Below are 24,705 nucleotides of genomic sequence, written 5' to 3' on the forward strand. Positions count from 1 at the left end.
GGTCTAGGGGACCGTTTTATAGCCAAAATCACGGCCCTGTATCACAATACGTCACCTAGGCTGAAGATAAATGGAACTGTAGCACCGAGGGCTCGGTTGCTACAGACGTATTGCACCTCACCCAGAGGTGTGATATCTCACTCTCAGATAAGGATGGAGTGTGGATCAGGACCCGACACCTGCATGCATTACACCACATTGCCGTGGGGCAGGGCGACCAATATGCCTCTGAGATGGGCACGACAGTCCCTGTCCCTGGCTGGAGTGGGGGGAGGGAACACTGAGGAAGGGGAACCCTGCAGTGCAGGAGCAGGGAGGAAGCAGTTCCTGGGTGCATTGAGAAGGGAGTATAAAAGGTGGGCACCATCTTAGTTCAGTGCAGAGAAGTCTGAGCAGAAGTGGCAGGGAGCAGGGGTTCTGCATGAGCTCTGCTCCGGAGGCGGGCCTAGTAACAGAGGCCCAGGCCTGCAAGAGGGAGAAGGAAGGAAGAGGAGCGGAGAAGGCTCCAGGAACGAGGAATGAAGGGATCCCAGGGGTGCGGACGGGCGAGTCGCCACCGCACGCCCGAATCCACCTGCGTGGAGGGGTCAGGCCAAAGGGGGAGACCGGTCCCCGAACTAGTGGAGGCAGGAAACGACCCTCAGCTAGAAACCGGAGGCTCTGACATTTTATGTGGCGCAGCCCCTTGCTCCACCCGCTAGGAAGGCACCACATAGGGTCAGGGAAACTGGCGCCAAGTTTACCAAGAGGAGGCCCGAGGCAGCCGGACAGAAGTGTTGGTAAGAAAGGCCAGACAAAGGACACACAAAGGGGGTCCTGTGAAGCGCTCCAAAGTTATCTGGGAGTTGTCTGAGCCCCTCACCTGGTGAGCACAGTACGACGTGGGCAGCCGTTACCTGCAGACGTGGTCTGGATAATAAGAACTGTGAGTAAAGGCCCTGAACTGCATCACTGACTCCGTGTCGTTACTGCTGCTGCCCTGCACCATCACCCCCATCCTCCGCATACACTGCCCTGAGGCTATACTCCTCCCGTGGGGAGTTATGCTACGCTCTGCTGCACCCACAACACCAGCCTTAGCGGTCTGCCCTGTAGCGGCGGTTCACTCTGACCGCAATCCACGGGTGGCGTAGTCGGACATTTAAACATCAAAACCACATAAATAGTTCCGCCACTGGTTTGACCGCCCTGAACCACGGAACCGGATCGCCGCCACGAAGACTACAACCACCAGCATCCACCAAAAAGGGTCCGGCTCCGGGTGTCCCAAGGCCCAGGGGGTGCGTCAGAACATTTTCATCACCTTTCACAATCACCAATGGGACAAGGCAGGGATGTCCTCTGTCCCCTCTCTTATACATCCTAGTGACGGAGCACCTGCTCTCATCAATTCGCCATAACCCCAATATTAGGTGGATTGAGGTGGGAGGCACCGAGTACAAGTGCTCTCTATTTGCTGATGATGTCCTAGTATATATCACTCAATCACATATATCCATCCCTGCTGTTATGGCTGAAATAGATCACTTTGTTACATGGTAAAATTTTAAAATCAATGCAGCGAAGTCTGAGGCCCTCGATGTCTCCCTCCCTAAATCCATATAGGATTCCATCCAGTCCAACTTTCCCTTTGCCTGGCCCTCACAGGGTATCAAATACTTAGGAATTCCTATTCATAGAGACCTCTCCCATCTATGTTATCTTAATTTTGGGCCCTTTATTGAACAATTCCATACAGACCACGGTTGGCAAGTTAGAACTGTAAGATTCACTACGTGAACCACTGGTGTTTTGTGGAAAAGCACATGTACACCGCGTTCCAAATTATTATGCAAAAAGTGTTTAGGAGTGATAAGGGAAGAATTTGTTTGTTTGTCAGTTAAACTCATTGATGGTGATGTGTGTCAGGGCTCTTTATATCACTGTAAGCAATTGCAGACACCTGTGCTAATTAGTTTGGCAGGTGTGTCCAATGAAAGGCAAGACTACTTAAGAAGGCTCTCTCACATTATTAAGCAGCCTACATTTTCTGCCAAAATGGGAAAGAAAAAGGATGTGTCGGCTGCTGAGAAGCAACAAATTGTGGAGTGTTTAGGTCAAGGCATGACTACAATCAACATTGTGCGATGATCAGGATGAAGTGTCTTGGCAATCAAGAAGTATGTAGCTGATTCACAGTACACACGTGTGCGTGCTGATAAGGGCAAATTGAGGACTCTTTCCTACAGGCAATTACGTCAGGTTGAAAGAGCAGCGGCAAAAAAGCCTTGTCATAGCAGCAGACAAGTTTTTGAAGCTGCTTGTGCCTCCAACGTCCCCCGAACAACAAGATGCAGGGTCCTTCAGAGGTTTGCAGCTGTGCATATGCCATCCTGTCGACCTCCTCTATCCACTTCACACAAGCAGAAACGGCTCCAGTGGGCCAAACATTACATGAAGACTGATTTCAAAACTGTTTTGTTCACGGATGAGTGCCGTGCAGCGCTCGATGGTCCAGATGAATGGAGTGGAGGATGGCTGGTTGATGGACACCCCACGCAAACACGGCTACAGCGCCAACAAGGAGGAGGTGGAGTAATGTTTTGGGCTGGAATCATGGGGAGAGAGATTGTCGGCCCCTTTAGGATCCCTGAAGGCGCTAAAGATGAACTCCATAATGTATGTGGATTTTCTCAAACAGCACTTCCTGCCATGGTTCAAGAAGAAGAACCGTGTATTTCACAGCAAGATCATTTTTCTGCATGATAATGCACCATCTCATGCTGCACATAAAACATCTGCATCTCTGGCTGATATGGGCATAAAAGGGGACAAACTTATGGTGTGACCCCCATGCTCCCCTGACCTCTACCCCATTCAGAACCTTTGGAGCATCATTAAAAGGAGTGTCTATGATGGCGGGAAGCAGTTCACATCTAAGCAACAGCTCTGGGAGGGTATTCTGTCCTCATGCAAAACAATTGAAGCAGAAACCATCCAAAACCTGACAAATTCAATGGACGAGAGAGTTCAGAAGCTCCTTTCGAACAAGGGGTCCTATGTGAAAATGTAACATCACCTAGAATAAAGTTTTGAGTTGAAAACTGTTTGATTTCAGTTTCTAACAACCTGCTAATGCTTATAATTTCAAAAATGACCATTTTTTTGGTCTTTATTAAAATGAAAAGGTTGATCGAAAAGTTTGGGGGATCTAAGAGTGTGGCAACCCAGTAGTCATGATTACTTCGAATTCTGACAATATGAGGGTCATGCTGCAGGTAGTGCAGCAAGAAGGCACTTATGTGTCTTGCGCATCTCGGAGCCCCAAAATTATTTTCCGGGCTAGATGCAGCTAAAAATTATTTTTAATTTTAAATCTGGTGAAGCTTATTATAGATGGCCTAATAGGATCAGTGCTGCACACTGCTACAAAGCCCAAATTATTTTCCAGTCAAGATACAGATAAACATGATTAGTAATTTGAAAGCTTAAAACGGTTGGTAGGGTGATTTTAACCAATCATCAAGCTTTTACTCTCCCCAGGATGACACAGGGGTAGAAAAGTCGTTTCGGATCCATGATTTGTTCATCTTTATGAACGTGAGTCTGTCTACATTATCAGTGGAGAGCCGCGTGCGCTTATCTGTCAGCACACCACCAGCAGCGCTGAACACATGTTCAGACAGAACGCTGGCTGCGGGGCATGACAAGATCTCCAAGGCGTAAGTGGCTAGCTCCGGCCATTTATCCAGATTGGAAGCCCAAAAAGAGCAAGGGTCCAGTGACACAGTCGTGGCTTCAATGTTTACTTGGAGATACTCCTGTACCATCGTCTCTAGGCGTTGACTATGTGTCAGACTTCTTGTCTCCTGTGGCCTTGCAAAGGATGGGCTAAAAAAGTGGTGAAATGATTCCGCAAAATTGATGTTACCAGCAGATACTGTGGTTCTGTTACGGTTTGAGTGCTGAACACTTGACGGTCCCACGGTTGGCAAGTTGGAACTGTGAGATTCACTACATGCACCACTGGTATTTTGTGGAAAAGCACATGTAAGATTCTGCAACAGTCTCTGCTGATACTCCTGCATGCGTGCATCCCTTTCTATGGCAGGAATAATTTCTGCAAATTTACTTTTGTACCGGGGATCTAACAGTGTGGCAACCCAGTAGTCAGGATTATTTCTAATTCTCACAATTCGAGGATCATGTTGCAGGTAGTGCAGCAAGAAGGCACTCATGTGTGTTGCGCATCCAGGAGCACCAAGTCCCTGTTGTGTTGGTGGCGAGGTAGCAATCATGCTTCCTTCCTCTGTCCTCTCCCCCCAACCTCGCACAACAGAAATGTGATCAAGGTCTCCCTCATCTGATGAGTCTTCCATCAGTTCGTCCTCCACTTCTTCCTGGGCTCCTGCACCTTCCTCACTAGTTTGGCTGCTACCATGCGCCCTGGTAAAATCATCTCCCCCACCCTCACATGCCTGCCGCCTTGGTGCTGCCGACCGTCTGGACCTTGCAGATGTTAGCCCTTCCGCATACAACTCCTCCTCCTCTACTTCCTCCACCTCCTCTTGTGCCACCACCTGACTCCGAATTCTGTTTAACATGTGCTCCAGCATGTAAATCACCGGAATAGTCATGCTGATAATGGCATCGTCAGCACTAAACATCTTCGTCGCCATTTCAAAACTGTGCAGAAGGGTGCATAGGTCCCTGATCTGAGACCACTCCTCCAGCGTGATTTGCCCCACCTCTGAATCTCGTTGGCCCAGGCTATACGTCAGAACGTATTGCACCAGGGCTTGTCAGTGCTGCCACAGTCGCTGCAACATGTGCAGAGTTGAATTCCACTGGGTAGGCACATCGCATTTTAGCCGGTGAAGTGGCAGGCCCAACGACTTCTGTAGAGATGTAAGTCGCTGAGCTGCGGGATGCGAACGGCGGAAGTGAGCACACAGCGACCGTGCCCTCTGCAGAAGACCATCTAGTCTGGGATAGTGGGCTAAAAATTGCTGGACAACCAGGTTCAACACGTGAGCCATACAAGGCACGTGTGTGACATTGCCCCGGCGAAGGGCCGCACCCAGGTTTGCAGCATTGTCGCACACGGCCTTCCCTGGTTTCAGGTCCAGTGGAGACAACCATTCATGAAATTTGTTCTCCAGAGCTGACCACAACTCCTCAGCTGTGTGACTCACATTTCCCAGACATTTCAATGTAAAAACCGCCTGATGACGTTGAGCCCTACTGCCAGCATAGTAAGGAGGTGTGCAGGATCCCTTCTGCGCAGTTAGAAAGCTTGTGGCATGACCAGACAGGCTTTGGGTGCAGGTGGAAGACCGAGAGGAGGTTGAGGAGGCAGAAGCAGTGGAGGAAAAATGACATAAAGAGGATTGACGCACAACTCGTGGGGACGGCAAGACTTGGACAGCAGCCCCTTGTCCTGCTGTCACCATAGTTACCCAGTGCCCAGTCAGCGACATGTAACGCCCCTGTCCATGCCTACTCGTCCAAGTGTCTGTGGTGAAATGCACCCTGTCACACACAGAGTTTCTCAAAGAAGCGGTGATGTTGTGTGCGACATGCTGGTGGAGCGCAGGCACACCTTTCTTTGAGAAGTAGTGCCGACTGGGCATCTGGTACTGGGGCACTGCGACGGACATAAGGTCTCGAAAATCCTCTGTGTCCACCAGGCGGAAAGGCAGCATTTCTGTAGCCAAGAGCTTGCAGATGGTGAAATTCAACCTCTTAGCTTTCTCATGGCTAGGAGGAAATGGTCTTTTACTTGTCCACATCTGAGGGACCGAGGGCTGGCTATTGTGCTTAGACGGGGTTGATAAGGGTGTCCCCGGCAAACTGCCGGTCTGTGAGGAAGATGCAGGCGGACATGTTAGGCTGCCTTGATCCAAAGGTGGTGCTATCGATGTCGGACAGCGCTCAAGACCAGCTGGTGTTACCACCTCCAAAGAAAATGATGACCTGCCAATCACGCTGGCTGTTGCGGGTAAAGAGGTGGCAGGTCTGCGCCCCAAAACAGGTGTGACTGCTGTCCCCCAGTCACAGAGGATGAAGAGGCCGCGGATGCACAAGATATGGCAGACGGTGGTTGGCCCGGCCGGCTAGACCGCATTGTAGCACACTGAGCTTCCCACTGCAACTTATGCTTCATGTCCATGTGCCGGTTCATGCATGAAGTACTCAAACTATGTATTTTTTGGCCTCTACTTAGCTTTTGCTGACAAATGTTACAGATAGCACGAGTTGGGTCATCTTTATCGATCTGAAAAAATGCCCAGGCTATGCAAGGCTTAGCACCCATGCGACCTGAAGAGCCACCGCGACTTGTGGTGAGAGGCAGAGTTGTGTTTGAGGATGCAGTTGTTGACGTGCTTCCAGTACTACGTCTCTGTCCAGGAAGGCGCAACCTGACCTCGTCGTCACTAGCATCTTCCTCCACCTCCTCTGCTGACCTCATCTCTTGGCTGACTGTGGGTTGACAGTAAGTGGGATCTCCGACCTCATCATCATCACCCTGTGCGTTATCACACCCGTCGTCCTCAGAGCCAACCTGTTCCTGCCCTGACAAAAAACTAAAGTTGTCGCTCCAATCAGGTATTTGAGTCTTATCATCGTCTTCCTCATTGTCTCCACCAACAGGAGTTACAGTTTGGGAATGAGGGTCTACATTATGGTCAGAACCTTCTGCGTCTGGTCCTGGATCCGACTCATAAAGATTCTGGGCATCAGTGCAGATCATTTACTCGTCTGGATTCACAGAAGCGCTGGAGTCGACCTCTGATTCCCAGGCTATAGTATGAGTAAACAACTCTGCAGACTCAACCATCTGTTCTACCTCATACTCAGACAGGCAGCTGGAGATTTGGGAGCTGTGAGGAAGCAAGTGCGATTTGGGTGACACCTTTGAGGACTGGAGTATTTGTGATGTTGAAGTTGATGTGGAGGAGAGCCCACTTAAAGGAGCACTTGATATCCGTTGAAGCACCTGCTGTTTTTGTGCCTCATCTGGAATTTGTAGCGATTGGCGTGGCCGTAAGAAAGGGATCTTATCACATTGTCCGCTAAAAGAAGTAGACATTTTAGTTTGGCTGGAAGATGGTCTTTCTTCTGCACCTACCCCACGGACACAACCTTTTTTCCCCTTCCCAACACGCCTATTCCCCTTTCCACCAGCAGCAGGCCTTTTTCCACTCATTTTGGTGGTTAACTAATTCACAACTCTGGAGTTGTTTGCACAAAAAAACAATGGATGGTAACCGAGCAGAGCTGAGTGGCCAAACTGTGGTATTAGGCCAAAACTATTGGCTGGGTTAGATGCAGAAAAAAATTATTTTTAATTTGCAACCTGATGGAGGTCAGTATAGATGGACTAATAGACCAAGTCCCACACACTGCTAGAAGCCCAAATATTTTTTCAGAGCTAGATGCAGAAAAAAATTATTTTTAATTTGCAACCTGATGGAGGTCAGTATAGATGGACTAATAGACCAAGTCCCACACACCGCTAGAAGCCCAAATATTTTTTCAGAGCTAGATGCAGAAAAAAATTATATTCAATTTGCAACCTGCTGGACGTCAGTATAGAAGGACTAATAGAACAAGTCCCACACACTGCTAGAAGCCCAAATATTTTTTCAGAGCTAAATGAAGAAAAAAATTATTTTTAATTTGCAACCTGATGGAGGTCAGTATAGATGGACTAATAGACCAAGTCCCACACACTGCCAGAAGCCCAAATATTTTTTCAGAGCTAGATGCAGAAAAAAATTATTTTTAATTTGCAACCTGATGGAGGTCAGTATAGATGGACTAATAGACCAAGTCCCACACACCGCTAGAAGCCCAAACATTTTTTCAGAGCTAGATGCAGAAAATTTTTTTATTCAATTTGCAACCTGATGGAGGTCAGTATAGATGGACTAATAGACCAAGTCCCACACACTGCTAGAAGCCCAAATATTTTTTCAGAGCTAGATGCAGAAAAAAATTATTTTTAATTTGCAACCTGATGGAGGTCAGTATAGATGGACTAATAGACCAAGTCCCACACACTGCTAGAAGCCCAAATATTTTTTCAGAGCTAGATGCAGAAAAAAATTATTTTTAATTTGCAACCTGATGGAGGTCAGTATAGATGGACTAATAGACCAAGTCCCACACACCGCTAGAAGCCCAAATATTTTTTCAGAGCTAGATGCAGAAAAAAATTATATTCAATTTGCAACCTGCTGGACGTCAGTATAGAAGGACTAATAGAACAAGTCCCACACACTGCTAGAAGCCCAAATATTTTTTCAGAGCTAAATGAAGAAAAAAATTATTTTTAATTTGCAACCTGATGGAGGTCAGTATAGATGGACTAATAGACCTAGTCCCACACACTGCTAGAAGCCCAAATATTTTTTCAGAGCTAGATGCAGAAAAAAATTATATTCAGTTTGCAACCTGATGGAGGTCAGTATAGATGGACTAATAGAATGATGCTATGCCCAAAAGATTTTACTTCACTAGGTGCAGTAAAAAAATTGGTATTCTATACACAGGTGGTATATCTTGCAACACAGATAGGCTACTCCACTGACTAACACACTCTGCAATAGGCCAAAAAGGATTAGCTTTGCTAGATTCAGCCAAATGCTGTGAAAAAAACTTGCACAGCACTGGCACAGACCTGCCTGGCAAAAACTGATAGGAACTGATGTAACCTAGTCCTGAAAAGGACTCCAATTACAATTAGTCTTTACTCCCACAATCTATCTATTTAAGAGCACAGACCTGCCTGATAAAAGTCGTAGGAAATGCTGTAACCTAGTCCTTAAAAGGACTGCAATCACAACTATTCCCTACTCCCAAGCTATCTGTATATTTGTGCGAAAATTGGCTTGAAATTAACAAGGTATAGCGCACACAGCAACAGCGGTGCCGTCTAACACGCAGCTGCAGCAGTGAGAAAATGGTGGCGACGGGGAAAATGGCTTGGTCTTATAGGGCAAGGACATGTGACATACACTGCCAATCACACATGCCCTTGCTTGTGTGAAAAAAAACACTTCGCTCCGTGTGTGCGCTGCTGATAGGCTGACAGATTGCACCTCCCCACTGCAAATGCGGGAAAGAGAAAAAAAAATGGAGATCTTCATTGTTCCTGCAGAGATCCATCCCCTGCCCCTCCCCCCGCCCCGCTGTACACTCAAACTGCGTATTAACATTAATTTTCATCATTACTGAGAAAAAATCCAGTTATGATTTTGGTGCATGAACAGTTATCGAACATAACCTCGAACAGCCGAATTTTTCTCAAATTGTTCGTGTTCGCCGACCGTCTCGAACACCGCCCAAAACAGCTCGAATTTGAGATTGGTGAACAGTTCGAGTAGAACAACGCTCATCTCTATCCAGGACCTCCAAGGCGTAGAGAGCCAGTTCATTCCACGTATCCCAAACTTTGGACTCCTTGTGAGTACCTCGCGCCTCAGGGTCTGTGCGATGGGAGGGCCTAAGAAAATTCTCCCAGAACTTTGACAGTGTTCTCCTACCTCTGCTGGATTGGAGTTGTGTCTCTCTCGCCTGTACTCCTTGATTGTCCAACAAACTATGACCTCTGCCACCAGCGTTTTCAGATGGGAATTTTTTTAATAGTTCCGCAACAAGGGCCTTCTGGTACTGACCCATTCTTGTAGACCTTTCCGCCTCAGGAATAAGAGATAGAAAGTTCTCCTTATAACATGGGTCTAGAAATGTCACCAACCAGTAATGACTGTCACCCAAAATTTTGAGAATGTGAGGGTCATGGAAAAGGCAGCTTAACATAAACTCAGCATTGCGTGCCAGACTACTAACAGGCAAGACTTCCATGTACTCACCAAGAGGATGACTGACTTTGCTCTCCTCCTCCTCCTCTCTGTAACCAGGCCATCCATGCTGAACTGATGGAATGACAGTTATGCAGGTAGTACAGTTTATAGAGCATGAAACTAGCTCCTGTTCTTCCCCCTCCTCTTTCTCATTGTCACCCAATCCACGTTGGGAGGAGATGAGGCTGGGCTGTGTGTAATCACCCTGTATGGTTCCTTTCTCCATCTCATTGTGCCCCACCTGCAATGCATCCTCTTTGATTGTGAGCAGAGAGCATTTCAGAAGACAGAGAAGTGGGATGGTGATGCTAATTTTGGCGTCATCACCGCTCACCATCTTGATGGAGTCCTCAAAGTTTTGGAGGATGGTACATATGCCTGACATCAATGTCCACTCCTGAGGTCTTATGTGTGGAGTGTGAACTGAATACCGATGGCCTTGTTAATGCTGGTACTCAACAACTGCCCTCTTCTGTTCACAAATCCTTCCCAACATCTGCAGTGTAGGGTTCTAACACGTGGGGACATCACACACCAGTCTGTGAGCCGGAAGCTGCAAATGCTGCTGAAACACGGCAAGGGCGGCGGAAGCTGTAGGTGACTTTCTAAAATGGGCACACAAGCAGCGTACTTTAACAAACTGCTGAACCATGATGTTAAGCACATGGGCCAGGCATGGTACATGTGTGAGCTCGCCTCGCCTCAGAGCCGCCACCAGGTTCCGGCCATTGTCACACATGACCATACCTGGCTGTAGGTTCTGCGGTGTGAGCCACAGATCTGCCTGCTCTTTCAGAGCTGTTCACAACTCTTCAGCATTGTGCGGTTTGTCACCTAAGCATATTTGCTTCAGCCCAGCCTGTTGTCGCTTGGCTGAGGGAGTGCTGCAGTGCTTCCAACTTGTGACTGATGTGGTCATTTCGGAGATGGAGGTTGAAGAGGAGGAGGAGGCTGAGGAGGATCAGGTGCAGGAGCTCTAGACTGTGGGGTCAACCCTGATTGACCTAGGGCCCGCAATCCTTGGCATCGGGAGGACGTGTTCCGTCCCAAGGTCCGACTGGGTCCCGGCTTCCACTATGTTAACCCAGTGTGACGTCAGCAAGATGTACCATCCCTGCCCACAAGCACTTGTCCATGCGTCCGTGGTTATGTGGACTTTCCCTGTAAATGTGTTGTTGAGGACACGGCTAATGTTTTGGGTCACGTCTTTGTGTAATGTGGGGTCAGCCCACTGGGAGAAATAGTGGCGGCTGGGGACCGAATACCGCCACCATCAGGTTGCAGAATCCTGCCATCTCCACTAGCCTAAAAGGCAACATTTCGAGCACAAGCAGTCATGAAATGTGGGATTTAGTAATGTGGCCTGTGGGGCATTGGATGCGTATTTGCGCTTGAGTTCCAAGGACTGGGGTATGGACAACTTAACGCTGCGCTGGGACAAGGACGTGCTTACTGATGCTGTTACTTGAGAGTGTGCAATGACAGGTGCAGGGCAGGAGGTATCTTCGCATGCACCATGGACAGGGGATTCGCTTACTTGCACAACAGCGGAAGAAGCAGTTATGACACCCGCAGACACTGTTCCTGGACCCAGGGGTTTGGCCCACAAAGTCAAGTGCTTTGTGCTTTGCTGCCATGTGCCTGATCATGCTGGTGGTGGTCAGGCTGGTAGTTTTGACACCCCTGCTGATGCTGGCCTTGCAGGTGGTGCAAATGGCCTTTTTGGGGTTATTGGCAGAGTCTTTAAAAAATAACCAGTCTCGGGAAGACCTAACAGTAGTACTGGCAACTTCCTTCATGGTGGTACAGGGAATGGTTGCTTGCCTTCTGGCTGCAGCCACTACACTGCTTCTTCCTGCCTGGTGGGGAGCTCTGCCTCCCTCCTCCTGTGTGTTGTTCTCCTCGCTCTGCATGTCTTCGTGCCAGGTTGGGTCAGTTACTATATCATCCACCACCTCGTCCTCCACTTCCGCACCCTGGTCCTCCTCCTGACTCTCTGACAATTGTGTCTCATCATCGTCCACATCTTGTGACACTTTCCCACTGTCGTGTTCGTGTGATCATGGCTGCTGAAATATTTGGGCATCGCTACATGTGATCTCCTCTTGCCCAACTTCAAATGGACTGGGCAAGAGGCCCGAATCTATAAATGGAAAGTGAACAGCTCTTCGGAGTGTCCCAGTGTGGGATCAGTTGTTTCCGGGCACTCGGCACGGTGGGAGGAAGGAGGATCAGGGTCAGGAATATGCAGTCCAGACTCACGGCTACTGAAACTTAACCGTGTGGAAGACAGGATGGTGGTGTTGGTGGCAAAGTGACTGGAAACATTATCCGCTATCCAACCAACAACCTTTTGATACTGCTCTGGGTTCAATAGTGGTGTGCTGCGGTCCCCTAGGAATTTTGACGGGAAGGTCAGGCAAGAAAATGTGTGCTGTGGCACAATTTCAGCTTACCCACAACCTCTGCCTCTGCATTCACCATCACGTCCAGTTCCTTGCCACGCGCCTTGCCCATTTTAAATGGAGGACGATATCTTCCACGTTCACTACAAATGGCTGAATTTGGAGCAAAGTTATATGTGATCCATGTGACGGAGAAACCACAGTTTTAAATATCTGGCCTGTAGGTAACTATTTTGAACAGCAAACCAGTGTCAAAAACTTTGCTGACACACTGAAATTTTTTTTTAATGGAGGCCAGAAATGGCAGTATTTTCTGACAATGTATATGTGATCCGTGTGACGAAGAAAACACAGTTTTAAATAGCTGCATTTTTAGCACTGTCATATGGAAAGGACCTGGCTGTATTCTGCACTGCCAACAAGCAAATGGCGCAGAAAAACGGTGTTTTCTGGATTGCTTTTTAAGCAAATAATGAGGATTAAGATAAAAAAAAATTATTCCTGGCCCATGAGACCTGGGCATATGTCTAGAAATGTCTAACAGCAGCAGCAGACAGATCTGGAATGCAGCCTCTTTTGCTATATGCACTGCAGTCAGCTAAATACACTGCCTGCCTGTCTATATACCCTGCCTGCCTGATATCTCTGCAGATGGATTAGTCCTCAGAAGGAGTGTTTGTTGAGATGGATATGTGTAATATACTTCTGTTCTACATACACTACCTAATAAACAAGCAAATCTCTCCCTAGCTCAGCAGCACCTCTCCCTACACTGTATGATTGAGGAGTAGACTGACTAGCACAGTGACGCCAGGTCTGATATAGATCTGATGATGCTGTGTGGCCAGCCAATTACTGTAATGTCACAACCAACATGGCTGTGGCATTACAGTGAGCGGTAGGCAATCCCTGCATGTTCATTGGCTCTGTAAAGAGCACCAAACATGCAGGAAGGTAATGCGAGCTCCCACCCGAGCATCTCGCAAGTACTTGGCAAGCTCTGAGCATCTCGAGTACTGAGATGCTCGATCGAGTACCGAGTACTTGCAAGTATGCTCGTGACGCGCCCCCTGGGCCAGTGTTGTTTGGGGGATACCCGGAGCCGGATCAGATGGGGGTTGTAGTCTCCGAGTGGCGGTGACCTGGTCCGTGCCCAGGGTGTCAAGCTCAGTGTGTGGCAGTCCTACAGATGTTACTGGATGTTCTTTAGTGTCGACTACGCCACCCGTTGATTTGCGGTCACTACGGCCGCCGCTGCAGCAGGGTCCGCTGAGGCTGGTGGTGTGTGTGCAGCTCAGGTAGTATAACCCCCAACGGGAGGGGTATAGCCTCAGGGGGTCAGTTTGTAGAGGGTGGTGGTTGTGGTGGTGCAGTGAGAGTGGTAATAAGACTCCGAGTCGGGCTGTGCAGTTCAGGGTTTTACTTACTGCTTTTGTGTTGGTCACTCCGGCCTTGAGTGACCACCCGAGCCGTGCTGCGTCCACCAGGTCCTGGACTCGGCCAACCCCCAGGTGATTCTGGAGCGTGGTCCTGAGCTCCCTTTCTGACTTGTCCTTCTCTCTGGCCTTCCCCACCAGGGATCCACTTAAGTCCGGCTCCCTCGGGCCTCTTGTTGGTAAAACCCTTGTCTCTGGGTTCCCTGACCCTATTCTTGGTTTGCCTTCCGGGTGGATTTAGTGGGTGGTCGTGGCAGATCCTGCCCACGACCTCCGGTCTCTGGCTAAGGATTAGGGCCCTCCACAAGCTTGGGATCCGGTACCCTTGTGCCAACTCTTCACCCTCTGGTCTAATTTTGGGTTCTTGGAGTTCCCTCTTCTCCCCCTCTGGGTCCTTCTTTCTCCTCTCTCTCTCTTTTGGCCTTGGAGCTGGCTGAGCTGCTCTGCTTCTCTGACTCAACTCTGACAGACTGACCCTGATCTAAGATGGTTCCCACCTTATATACTCCCTCTATGTGTGAGCTCAGGTGACCAGCACCCAATGAGCTCCTAGCATTACCCAGACTGCTCCCCCTATCTGCCCCTACACTACTGGGATGTTCCACCCCCCTCCCACTCCAGCCAGGGACAGACACTGTCGTACCTGCACATTTCTCTAGTGGGAGTACCATTGGTCTGTCCCCCGGAAATGGGATGTATGTAGTGCATGCAGCCTACTGAGCTCAGTTCCACACTCCATCCTTACCCGGGAGTGGAATACCACACCTCTGGCTTGAGGTGTAATACCCCTGTAGCAGCCGAATCCTCAGGGTGCTACATTCCCCCCTGGTAAATCACAGCACGTCCTCGGGCTGTAAGATATAAAAACATCCAAAACATACAATTTTTTTTTTCATAAACATAAACATATAAAACATCACATAAAACTTTTCATAAAAACTCTTCATAAATAACGTCCTTGTAAACACTCTTGCTCCTCCGGCCACGGTGCAACTTGTGACCGGGAAAAGCGCGACAGTCTCTTTAAGAAAAACAACAGTTTACTATAAAACCGGTAGGGGGCGCCTTAGGAAGCGCAACTATATACAAGGGAAATATGGCCGCTCTCAGTCCTCGGCCAGGTAATGGGAATAGGGACACACGGGTTAACAGTTCACTCTTCTCCCAACGGGGACTTATTTAAAGCAGCAACAGTTCACTGTACCCCGATGGGTAACTATTTACAGTCTCTTTACCGTACTTTAACGACGGCGTCCTCCTGCTCCTTCTTTGGATTTAGACCCGTCCGGGTCCTCCTGCTCCTCCTCACACCGCAGCTCCTCCTCCGTCAGGCGATGTACATGGAGGGCGTAGGGTCCTTTGGCACACTTGTGCCGGGTGAAGGTGACCTCGTCCCCTACGTACAGGTCACGACCTCTGTGTCCCTCCGGCAGATGACTTTCTACGTCTCTGCGTGTGACAAAGACGTCGCCGGGGGTATGATGGTCTTTTATGAAGCCCCACCCATGCTGCAGGTTGAATTTAATCACAGTCCCGGTGGTACGGGGACCATGAGCTGCACAGGGGTTCCTCCTGGTCCGGCTCTTCTGCTCCGCGCTCCTTATCTGTGCTTGCTGTTCCCGGACGCGCCTCTCTCTCCGCTCCTTCTCGAAGACCTCGAGCTGCTGGCGGCAGAACTCTGCATGCTCCGCTGCGGCCGCCCGAGTCTCCTGAGTGAACCCCATGAGGTCTCCTCCGGTGGGGTCCCACTCAAACTGTGCCTCCTCTAGCGGGGGCTGGGTCCTCCTGACGGGCTTCGGAACCGGAATCAGGGGTTCATCTAGGGGTCTTTCTTTCCGGAGTCGGGGATGGTGAAACTCCGGTGGCCATATGAAGGGCTGCCCATCCGGGCACATATGCTGGGCGAACAGGTCCTCACCCAGGTGCGGTACTTTAGGTGTTATGGGCGCTGTGGTGGTAGCGGCGCCCGGGTTGACCAGGCCTTGCGACCAGGCTTGGGGCACGCTAAAGGAAAAGGGCACCGTAAGAACGGCGGCGCCCGTGGTTACTCGGCCCTGCGACCAGGCTGGTGGCTCCGCGGAGGTAGGGGGCGCTGTTGGAATGGCGGCGCCCGGGGGTACTAGGCCTTGCGACCAGGCTGATGGTATTTCCTGCTTTGCCGCGCTCAGGGTCGAAGCGCGTGACGTCACAGGGGTCGCGGCCGCGGGTTCCGGTTGAGGCCTAGTCTGCGGTGGTGACGATGCAGCGACGGGCACGGCAGGGGGAATTTCGGGCTCTGCGACGGGGAGCTGGGGCAGGTACACGGTTTCCCGGCTCGGGGTAGAGACGTCCCCTTTACCTGCCTCCATTCGTTCAGCTCCCTTCTCGGCGCCGTCTCCGGCCTTGAGTCCTCCTGCACCATCCTCAGAGGCGGTCTGTCTCCTCGTCTCGGGTGGCGTGCTCCGCTGACGGGTTCCGGTCTGCTGGGCCATCTCTCAGCTCCACTCCGCCAACGTCTCTCGCTGCACCCGGGCCATCCTCCGTGCGAGGCCCTCCAGCGCAGTCTGTGCACACTCCCGGTCTCGGGGGAGCTGTGCCAGGACCTCCACTAGGCCTAGTGGGGTTGTTGCTTGCAGCAGGCTCCTGACCACTGGGTCGGTGCTGGCTGACTCTCCCTCCATCTCCGGGTAGGCTTTCTCTGGACTCCTCTCCAGACTTCTTGTCTCCGGGTGCGCTCTCTCCAGACTGCTCCAGGCGACACCCATCTTTGCTCTCTTGTTCTGTCTCCGCCCACATTGAGGGTGGTCCCGGGGCAACTTTGTGATTGTCAGTTCCAGGGGCAGTTCTCTTACGCTGATGGACACTTCCAGCATCACAGTCTCTGTTGGTGGGCGCGGTTTCCGCTTTTGGCGCCATTCTTCGACCTGGCCCACGATGGGAGGTGGCCTCTTGCCACCCTCTGGCACGCCCATAATGGCGTCCGCTCTTCCAAGGCGGGAAATCTTTGGAAATGGCGGGAATCGTCTCCCAGTGGCGGGAAACTCCATGGATGGCGGGAAAAAGCTGCAAATGGCAGACAACCGGCGGGAAACGACCTGTGATGGGGTCCGTTGGCGGGGACCCTCCGGAACCGGCGGGAGACTTCTTTTTAAGGTAACGGTGAACTTTTCTTCAGGCACGCAGTACCCGGTTGTTGCGGGCACGTAATCCTGCCGACTACGCCAAAGTTGACGCGCCCCCTGGGCCAGTGTTGTTTGGGGGATACCCGGAGCCGGATCAGATGGGGGTTGTAGTCTCCGAGTGGCGGTGACCCGGTCCGTGCCCTGGGTGTCAAGCTCAGTGTGTGGCAGTCCTACAGATGTTACTGGATGTTCTTTAGTGTCGACTACGCCACCCGTTGATTTGCGGTCACTACGGCCGCCGCTGCAGCAGGGTCCGCTGAGGCTGGTGGTGTGTGTGCAGCTCAGGTAGTATAAACCCCAACGGGAGGGGTATAGCCTCAGGGGGTCAGTTTGTAGAGGGTGGTGGTTGTGGTGGTGCAGTGAGAGTGGTAATAAGACTCCGAGTCGGGCTGTGCAGTTCAGGGTTTTACTTACTGCTTTTGTGTTGGTCACTCCGGCCTTGAGTGACCACCCGAGCCGTGCTGCGTCCACCAGGTCCTGGACTCGGCCAACCCCCAGGTGATTCTGGAGCGTGGTCCTGAGCTCCCTTTCTGACTTGTCCTTCTCTCTGGCCTTCCCCACCAGGGATCCACCTAAGTCCGGCTCCCTCGGGCCTCTTGTTGGTAAAACCCTTGTCTCTGGGTTCCCTGACCCTATTCTTGGTTTGCCTTCCGGGTGGATTTAGTGGGTGGTCGTGGCAGATCCTGCCCATGACCTCCGGTCTCTGGCTAAGGATTAGGGCCCTCCACCAGCTTGGGATCCGGTACCCTTGTGCCAACTCTTCACCCTCTGGTCTAATTTTGGGTTCTTGGAGTTCCCTCTTCTCCCCCTCTGGGTCCTTCTTTCTCCTCTCTCTCTCTTTTGGCCTTGGAGCTGGCTGAGCTGCTCTGCTTCTCTGACTCAACTCTGACAGACTGACCCTGATCTAAGATGGTTCCCACCTTATATACTCCCTCTATGTGTGAGCTCAGGTGACCAGCACCCAATGAGCTCCTAGCATTACCCAGACTGCTCCCCCTATCTGCCCCTACACTACTGGGATGTTCCACCCCCTCCCACTCCAGCCAGGGACAGACACTGTCGTACCTGCACATTTCTCTAGTGGGAGTACCATTGGTCTGTCCCCCGGAAATGGGATGTATGTAGTGCATGCAGCCTACTGAGCTCAGTTCCACACTCCATCCTTACCCGGGAGTGGAATACCACACCTCTGGCTTGAGGTGTAATACCCCTGTAGCAGCCGAATCCTCAGGGTGCTACACTCGCTCATCACTGGTTGGAATCTATGGCTCACATAGATTGGATATGTAGCACCCTGAGGATTCGGCTGCTACAGGGGTATTGCACCTCAACCCAGAGGTGTGATATTCCACTCCCGGGTAAGGATGGAGTGTGGATCTGAGCTCGGTAGGCTGCATGCACTACATACATCCCATTTCCGAGGAGCAGACCGACGGTACTCCCACTTAGAAATGTGCAGGTACGACCGAGTCTGTTCCTGGCTGGAGTGGGAGGGGGGTGGAACATCCCAAGTAGTGTAGGGGCAGATAGGGGGAGCAGCCTGGGTAAAGATAGGAGCTCATTGGGTGCTGGTCACCTGAGCTCACACATAGATGGTGTATATAAGGTGGGCACCATCAAAGAACAGGGTCAGTCAGTCAGTCAGTCTGTCAGAGAAGTCAGAGGAAGAGGAGCAGAGCAGACCCAGAGAGAGAGAGAGGAGAAAGTCAGAAAGACCCAGAGGGGGAAACAGAAAAGGAACTCTGAGAACCCAAAGTCCATCAGCGGGTGAAGAGTTGGCATCAGGGTACCGGAACCCAAGCTGGTGGGGGCAAAAACACACCCTAGCCAGAGACCGGAGGCCGTGGGCAGCGTCTGCCATGGCCACCCACCACATCCACCCCGAAGGCATACCACGTGGAGGGTCAGGGAACCCAAGGCCAAGGGTGTCCCAACAGAAGGCCCGAGGGAGCTGGACCTGGGTGGATCACTAGTGGGGACGGCCAGAGAAAGGACAGAAGGAGAGCTCAGGGTCACGCTCCGGACTCGCTTGGGGGTTGGCTGGATCCAGGACCTGGTGGACGCAGCACGGCTCGGGTGGTCACTTGAAGCTGGAGTGACCGGAACATCAGCAGTGAGTAAATACCCTAAACTGCACAACCCGACTCTGTCTTCCTTTAACATCTATGCTGCACCACCACAACCCCCATCCTCTGCACCTGACCCCCTGAGGCTATACCCCACCCGTTGGGGGTTACACCATCAAAAGCTGCACCTACACCATCAGCCTCAGCGGACCCTGCTGCAGCGGCGGCCATAGTGACCGCAATACAATGGGTGGCGTAGTCGACAATAAAGAACTTAATAACATCTGTAGGACTGCCACATACAACTGAGTTTGACACCCTGGGCACGGACCGGGTCACAGCCACTCGGAAGACTACAACTCCCATCTGATCCGGCTCCGGATATTCCCCCTAAAGAATATGGCCCAGGGGGCACGTCAGATATATTCAGCACTCTGCTGCAATGCGCATCACGCTATTTATTCCCTCTCAGCCCCAACACAGCCTGAGATTCCTCCATTACTGCTTGTTATAGATATTTCCAAAGTGCCTCAGGAACAGATGCCTTTATACATTCTGCAGTCACAATGCATGCAACTGAAAACTTTTAAACAATGACTGAAAATTAACCTTCCATATTGTTTATGGCAGTAAAACACACAAGTTCGACAGCTGATATCTTCATGGTGCCTGACAATGAAGCCACTTTAGGAGTCCAGCCTCTTGTGCTCAGTAAGTGAATTGTGCATCAGATAAATGATGATCATATTTGTATGTTACACCCAGTAACTGACGATAGCACCTAAGTTAGGGTACAATAAGTGACAGTTTCTATTCTAAACACTAAAAAGTTAAAGGAACTCTGGATCTTTGAACTTTGTGTCTCTTTTCAATATTCCACTGATAAGCATTTCTGAATTTGTATATTACCTTATTGTGATGTACAAGCTCTCATTTTTTATTTCTTTTAAAGTAAGACATGTCGGATCCTTACATTGAATACAAGGGAGTCCTTTTCCTTAACAAAGAAACTTCTTTGGAAGATCTGGAGTTTGCGGAAAATGAATTTCAAGTTAGAGATGATGACATCTATAATATAACGTATCCAAAATCAGGTAAAAGATTATTAAACTCAAAGTTTATATACAAATCATTTCATTTTAGAAAGCATGGTTCTTCTGTATTGTCAGTGTTTTTTTTCACACTTTCTCTTATGTTTTCTATTTTATTTTTTCCTTTTACTATATTTTATGCACTAAGTAAGGTATTGTATTTTAGTTACAAGCCAATGGTTTGTTTCTGCCTTTGGCAGCAGTTCCACAAATATGTAAAATAAGTGTCAGACTGGGCTGAAAAGGCCCACCAATAACATTGACTCTTGGGGCCCACCAATAACATTGACTCTTGGGGCCCACCAATAACATTGACTCTTGGGGTCCACCGATAACATTGACTCTTGGGGCCCACCAATAACATTGACTCTTAGGACCGACCACTAACATTGACTCTTGGGGCCCATTGTTCAGCTGCATGCAGAAATGACTTGACCCTAGTATGAAAATTTACTTTTGCTTCTATGTGATATAAATTTGGCTAGCTTTTTTACTGAATGATTGGATGATTTTTCTGCATATAGCTAATCAAGTGCAATAAAACTGCTCATCAGCACTACCCCTCAGGGGCCTACCAGAGAATTCTTATATTCCTCTGAGGGCCAGTTCAAGCCTGTTTTAAATCATTGACTTGGGGAATAAATCTTGCAGCCTAACTTGGACAATGGGAGAGATTATGAAGATGAGACAGCAAAGTGAGAAAAACAGTGCTGCTATGTGGGTAAAATTATCTCAATTATAAAAAACAATGGTAAAAAGATGGCAAAATTATCGGGCCAATGACAAAGACAATTAGTGTTGATCAAAAGTTAAAAACATCAAATGGATCATTTAATAAAGGCGTCAGACCCAAAATTTATAATTGTTTTGAATGGGTAGCATTCATGTTTTACAACTGATTAAAACCTGTTTTTGTGTGGGTGTAATAACAGTGAAATGCAAATAGCCTCTTCAGAGAGAAAGACATCAGGAACTCTAAGTTCCAGTCTCCTTCCTTTCTGATGAGGCCATTTGCATATATAAATTTCCAAGGAAAATTGCATGACCTATAAATCTGCCTACACTAACTTGGCACTCTCCATAATGGGAATATTAACACTTAGAGAATCTAATTACAACCAAGACATCTTGACTTCACACAGCTAAACACACCATACACAGAGAGATAAATATTCTCAGAATCATTTAGTTGTTTCTTTTTATTGAAGTCTGATTACGACTCATATTTTTCTGTCACTAATAAAATCTCTGAAAGGTGACTTGTGGTTTCTTAAGACAGGACAAAAAACTTTTCTTTAAATAGATATACAGTGGCTTGCAAAGGTATTCACCCCCTTGGCTTTTACCTATTTTGTTACATTACAATCTGTGTTTAAAACAATTCAATTTGTGTGTGATGCATCAGACTAAACAGTCTAAGTTGGTGAAGTGAAGTAAGAAAAATATAGGCTTAAATTAAATTTATGGGATCAAATAACTAAAAATTGTCATGTGCATATGTATTCACCCCTTTTGCCACAAAGCCACTAAAACTTTGTGGTGCAAGCAATTACCTTCAAAATTCACATGCTTAGTGAAAGGAAGTCCGCCTGTGTGCAATCTAAGTGTCAGTTTGCCAGTGTACGTACATACATTATCTGACAGTCCACAGAGGCTGCCACATTATTAAGCAAGAGGCACCACTAACCAAACAATATCATGAAGACCAAGGAGATCTCCAAAGAAGTCAGGGGAAAAATTGTACAAGTCGGGGTTGAGTTTTAAAAAAAGATTCCAATTTCTGATGATCACCAGGAGCATCATCAAATCCATTATAATAAAATGGAAAGAATATGGTACCACAACAAACCAACCAAAAGAGGGCCACCTACCAAAACATTCAGTCTGTGCAAGGAGAGCATTAATCAGAGAGGCAGTGCAGAGACCAAAAGTAATCCTGAAGGAGCTGCAGAGTTCCCAAGCACAGACTGGAGTATCTGTCCATATGACCACAATAAGTTGTATACTCCATAAAGGTGGCCTTTATGAAAAAGTGGGTAGAGAAAACCCTTTACTGGCACAAAAAAATTGTAAGGCTCATTTTGAGATTGCCAAAACCCATGTGGGAAAGTCCCCAAATGTATGGAGGAAGGTGCTGTGGTCAGATGAGACCGAAATTTAAGTTTTTGGCCTCCAAGGTAAACACTATGTTGGACAAAAAATAGACCCAGCTCATCACCCCAAGAACACCATCCTCACAATGAAAAAACATGGTGGTGGCAGCATCAAGCCTTGAGGATTTTTTTAAACAGCAGGAACAAGGAAAATGGTCCAAGTCAAAGTGAAAATGGATGGTGCAAAATACAGGGATATTCTTGAGCAAAACCTGTTTCAGTCTGTCAGGGATTTGAGACTGGGATGGAAGTTCACCTTCCAACTAGACAATGACCAAAAGCCTACTGCTAAAGCAACACTCCAGAGATTTAAGGGGAAATGTGTGATTGTTTTGGGGTTGGTCTAGTGAAAGGCAAGACTTTAATCCAATTGAGAATCTGTAGTCAGACTAGAAGATTGCTGTTCACCAGAGGAAACTATCTAACCTGAAGGAGCAGGAGCAGTTCTGTTTTGAGGAATGGACAAAAATCCTAGTTGCAAGGTGTGGAAAGCTCATGAAGACTTATCCAAAGCAACTTGCAGCTGTAATTGTTGCAAAAGGAGGCTCTACAAAGTAATGACTTTATGGGGGTGAATAGTTATTCACACTGAAGTTTTCTAATAATGTTTCCTATTTGTTTGCTTCACAATAAAAATTTACACAAATTGATCCAAACCCTCAAAAAAATCTGTGGAATCCCAGGTTGTGAGGTAGAAAAACATGAAAAATACCCAGGAAGTGAATACTTTTGCATGGCACTGCAACCATTATGTTTAATATCTATATATTATATATACAAGACAAGAAAATAATTGCAAACTCGCATTGCTTTCGCGTGACAAAAGGTAAACTGTACGGATTCCATTCGTCCAACTTTTCTGGATTAGAATGGGACCAATTTTTTGATACGCTAGTGTGAGCAACCCCTAACAGTCAGGATCATTGTATAAAGTTTTGAGTTTTTCTTCGTTTCAGTCATTTCATTCCAAATATAGCTATTGATGTCAATACTCTCTGTACATCCTCATTGCAAAAATATCTATCACAGGTGATTTACAAGTAAGAAAATGCATTTCTGAGTTATAATTGGCTTCTTCCATGTATCTTTTTTGTAGTTGTGTACTGTTTCATTGCGACTTATTGTGTCATTTAACTCCTTAAGGATGGAGCCAATTATGCACTTAATGATCAAGCCAATTTTTACAATTCTTACCATTGCCACTTTATGAGTTAATTACTCTGGAACTCTTCAACAGATCCCACTGATTCGAGATAGTTTTTTCATGATATGTTGTACTTCGTGATAGTGGTAAAATTTCTTCGATATCACTTGAATTTAATTATAAAACACCGAAATTTGGCGAAAATTTTGCAATTTTAAAATTTTAATTTTCATGCCCTTAAATCAGAGAGATATGTCACACAAAATAGTTAATAAACAACATTTCCCACAAGTCTACCTTACATCAGAACAATTTTGGAACCAACATTTATTTTGTTCAGAAGTTCCAAGGGTTAAAAGTTGACCAGCGATTTCTCATTTTTCCAACAAAATTTACAAAACCAATTTTTTAGGAACCACATCACATTTGAAGTGAATTTGAGGGGCCTTTATGACAGAAAATACCCAAAAGTGACACCATTCTAAAAACTGCATCCCTCAAGGTGCTAAAAACCACATTCAAGAAGTTTATTAACTCTTCACGTGCTTCACCAGAACTGAAGTAATGTGGAAGGAAAAAATGAACATTTAACTTTTTTTCACAAAAATGTTTACTTCAGAACCAATTTTTTTTTTTTCATAAGGGTAACGAGAGAAAATGGACCACAAAATTAGTTGTGCAATTCCTCCCTAGTAAGCTGATATCCCATATGTGGGGGAAAACAACTTTTTTTTTGTCATATGGCAGGGTTTGGAAGTGAAGGAGCGCCATTTGACTTTTTGAATGTAAAGTTTGCTTGAATAATTAGCGGATGCCATGTCGTGTTTGGGAATCCCCTGATGTGCCTAAACAGTGGAAATCCCCCACAAGTGACACCATTTTGGAAACTAGACCCCTTAGGAAACTTATCTAGATGTGTAGTGAACACCTTGAACCCCCAAGGGCTTCACAGAAGTTTATAACATTGAGCTGTAAAGATAAATTTTCACTTTTTTCCCACAAAAATGTTTTTCAGCCCCCAAATTTTTCATTTTCACAAGGGTAACAGGAGAAATTGTGCTATAACATTTGTTGTGCAATTCCTCCTGAGAAAGCCGATACTCCATATGTGGGGAAAAAACACTGTATGGGGGCACGGTAGGGTTTGGAAGGGAAGGAGCACCATTAGACTTTTTGAAAGTAAAATTTGCTTGAATAACTAGTAGACACCATGTCGTGTTTCGGGAGTCCCTGATGTGCCTACACAGTGGAAATCCCCCACAAGTGAAACCATTTTGGAAACTATACTTTTTAGGGAACTTATCTAGATGTGCGATGAATAAATTGAACCCCCAGGGGATTCACAGAAGTTTATTACATTGAGCCGTAAAGATAAAATGTTCACATTTTTCCCACAAAAAT

General features: G+C 47.9%; 1 protein-coding gene across 2 annotated transcripts in view; it reads left to right on the plus strand.

The window, feature by feature from the left end:
- LOC141172015 (sulfotransferase 2B1-like) overlaps positions 1-24,705 on the plus strand; it is a 292,410-nt gene that overhangs the window by 92,327 nt on the left and 175,378 nt on the right. Inside the window, exons 1-2 of one of the 2 annotated variants that reach the window (XM_073655787.1) lie at positions 19,606-19,627; positions 19,869-20,010. In XM_073655787.1, the coding sequence (XP_073511888.1) occupies positions 19,875-20,010 (136 nt within the window). In that variant the 5' untranslated portion in view covers positions 19,606-19,627; positions 19,869-19,874. Of the gene's footprint in view, positions 1-19,605; positions 19,628-19,868; positions 20,011-24,705 lie in introns of those variants that run through there. The other variant, XM_073655786.1, reaches the window with a different exon arrangement.

Source organism: Phyllobates terribilis, unplaced genomic scaffold, assembly GCF_046119375.1.
Source record: "Phyllobates terribilis strain yellow unplaced genomic scaffold, ASM4611937v1 Scaffold_12__6_contigs__length_324123572, whole genome shotgun sequence".
In the NCBI taxonomy this organism is placed as follows: Eukaryota; Metazoa; Chordata; class Amphibia; order Anura; family Dendrobatidae; genus Phyllobates; species Phyllobates terribilis.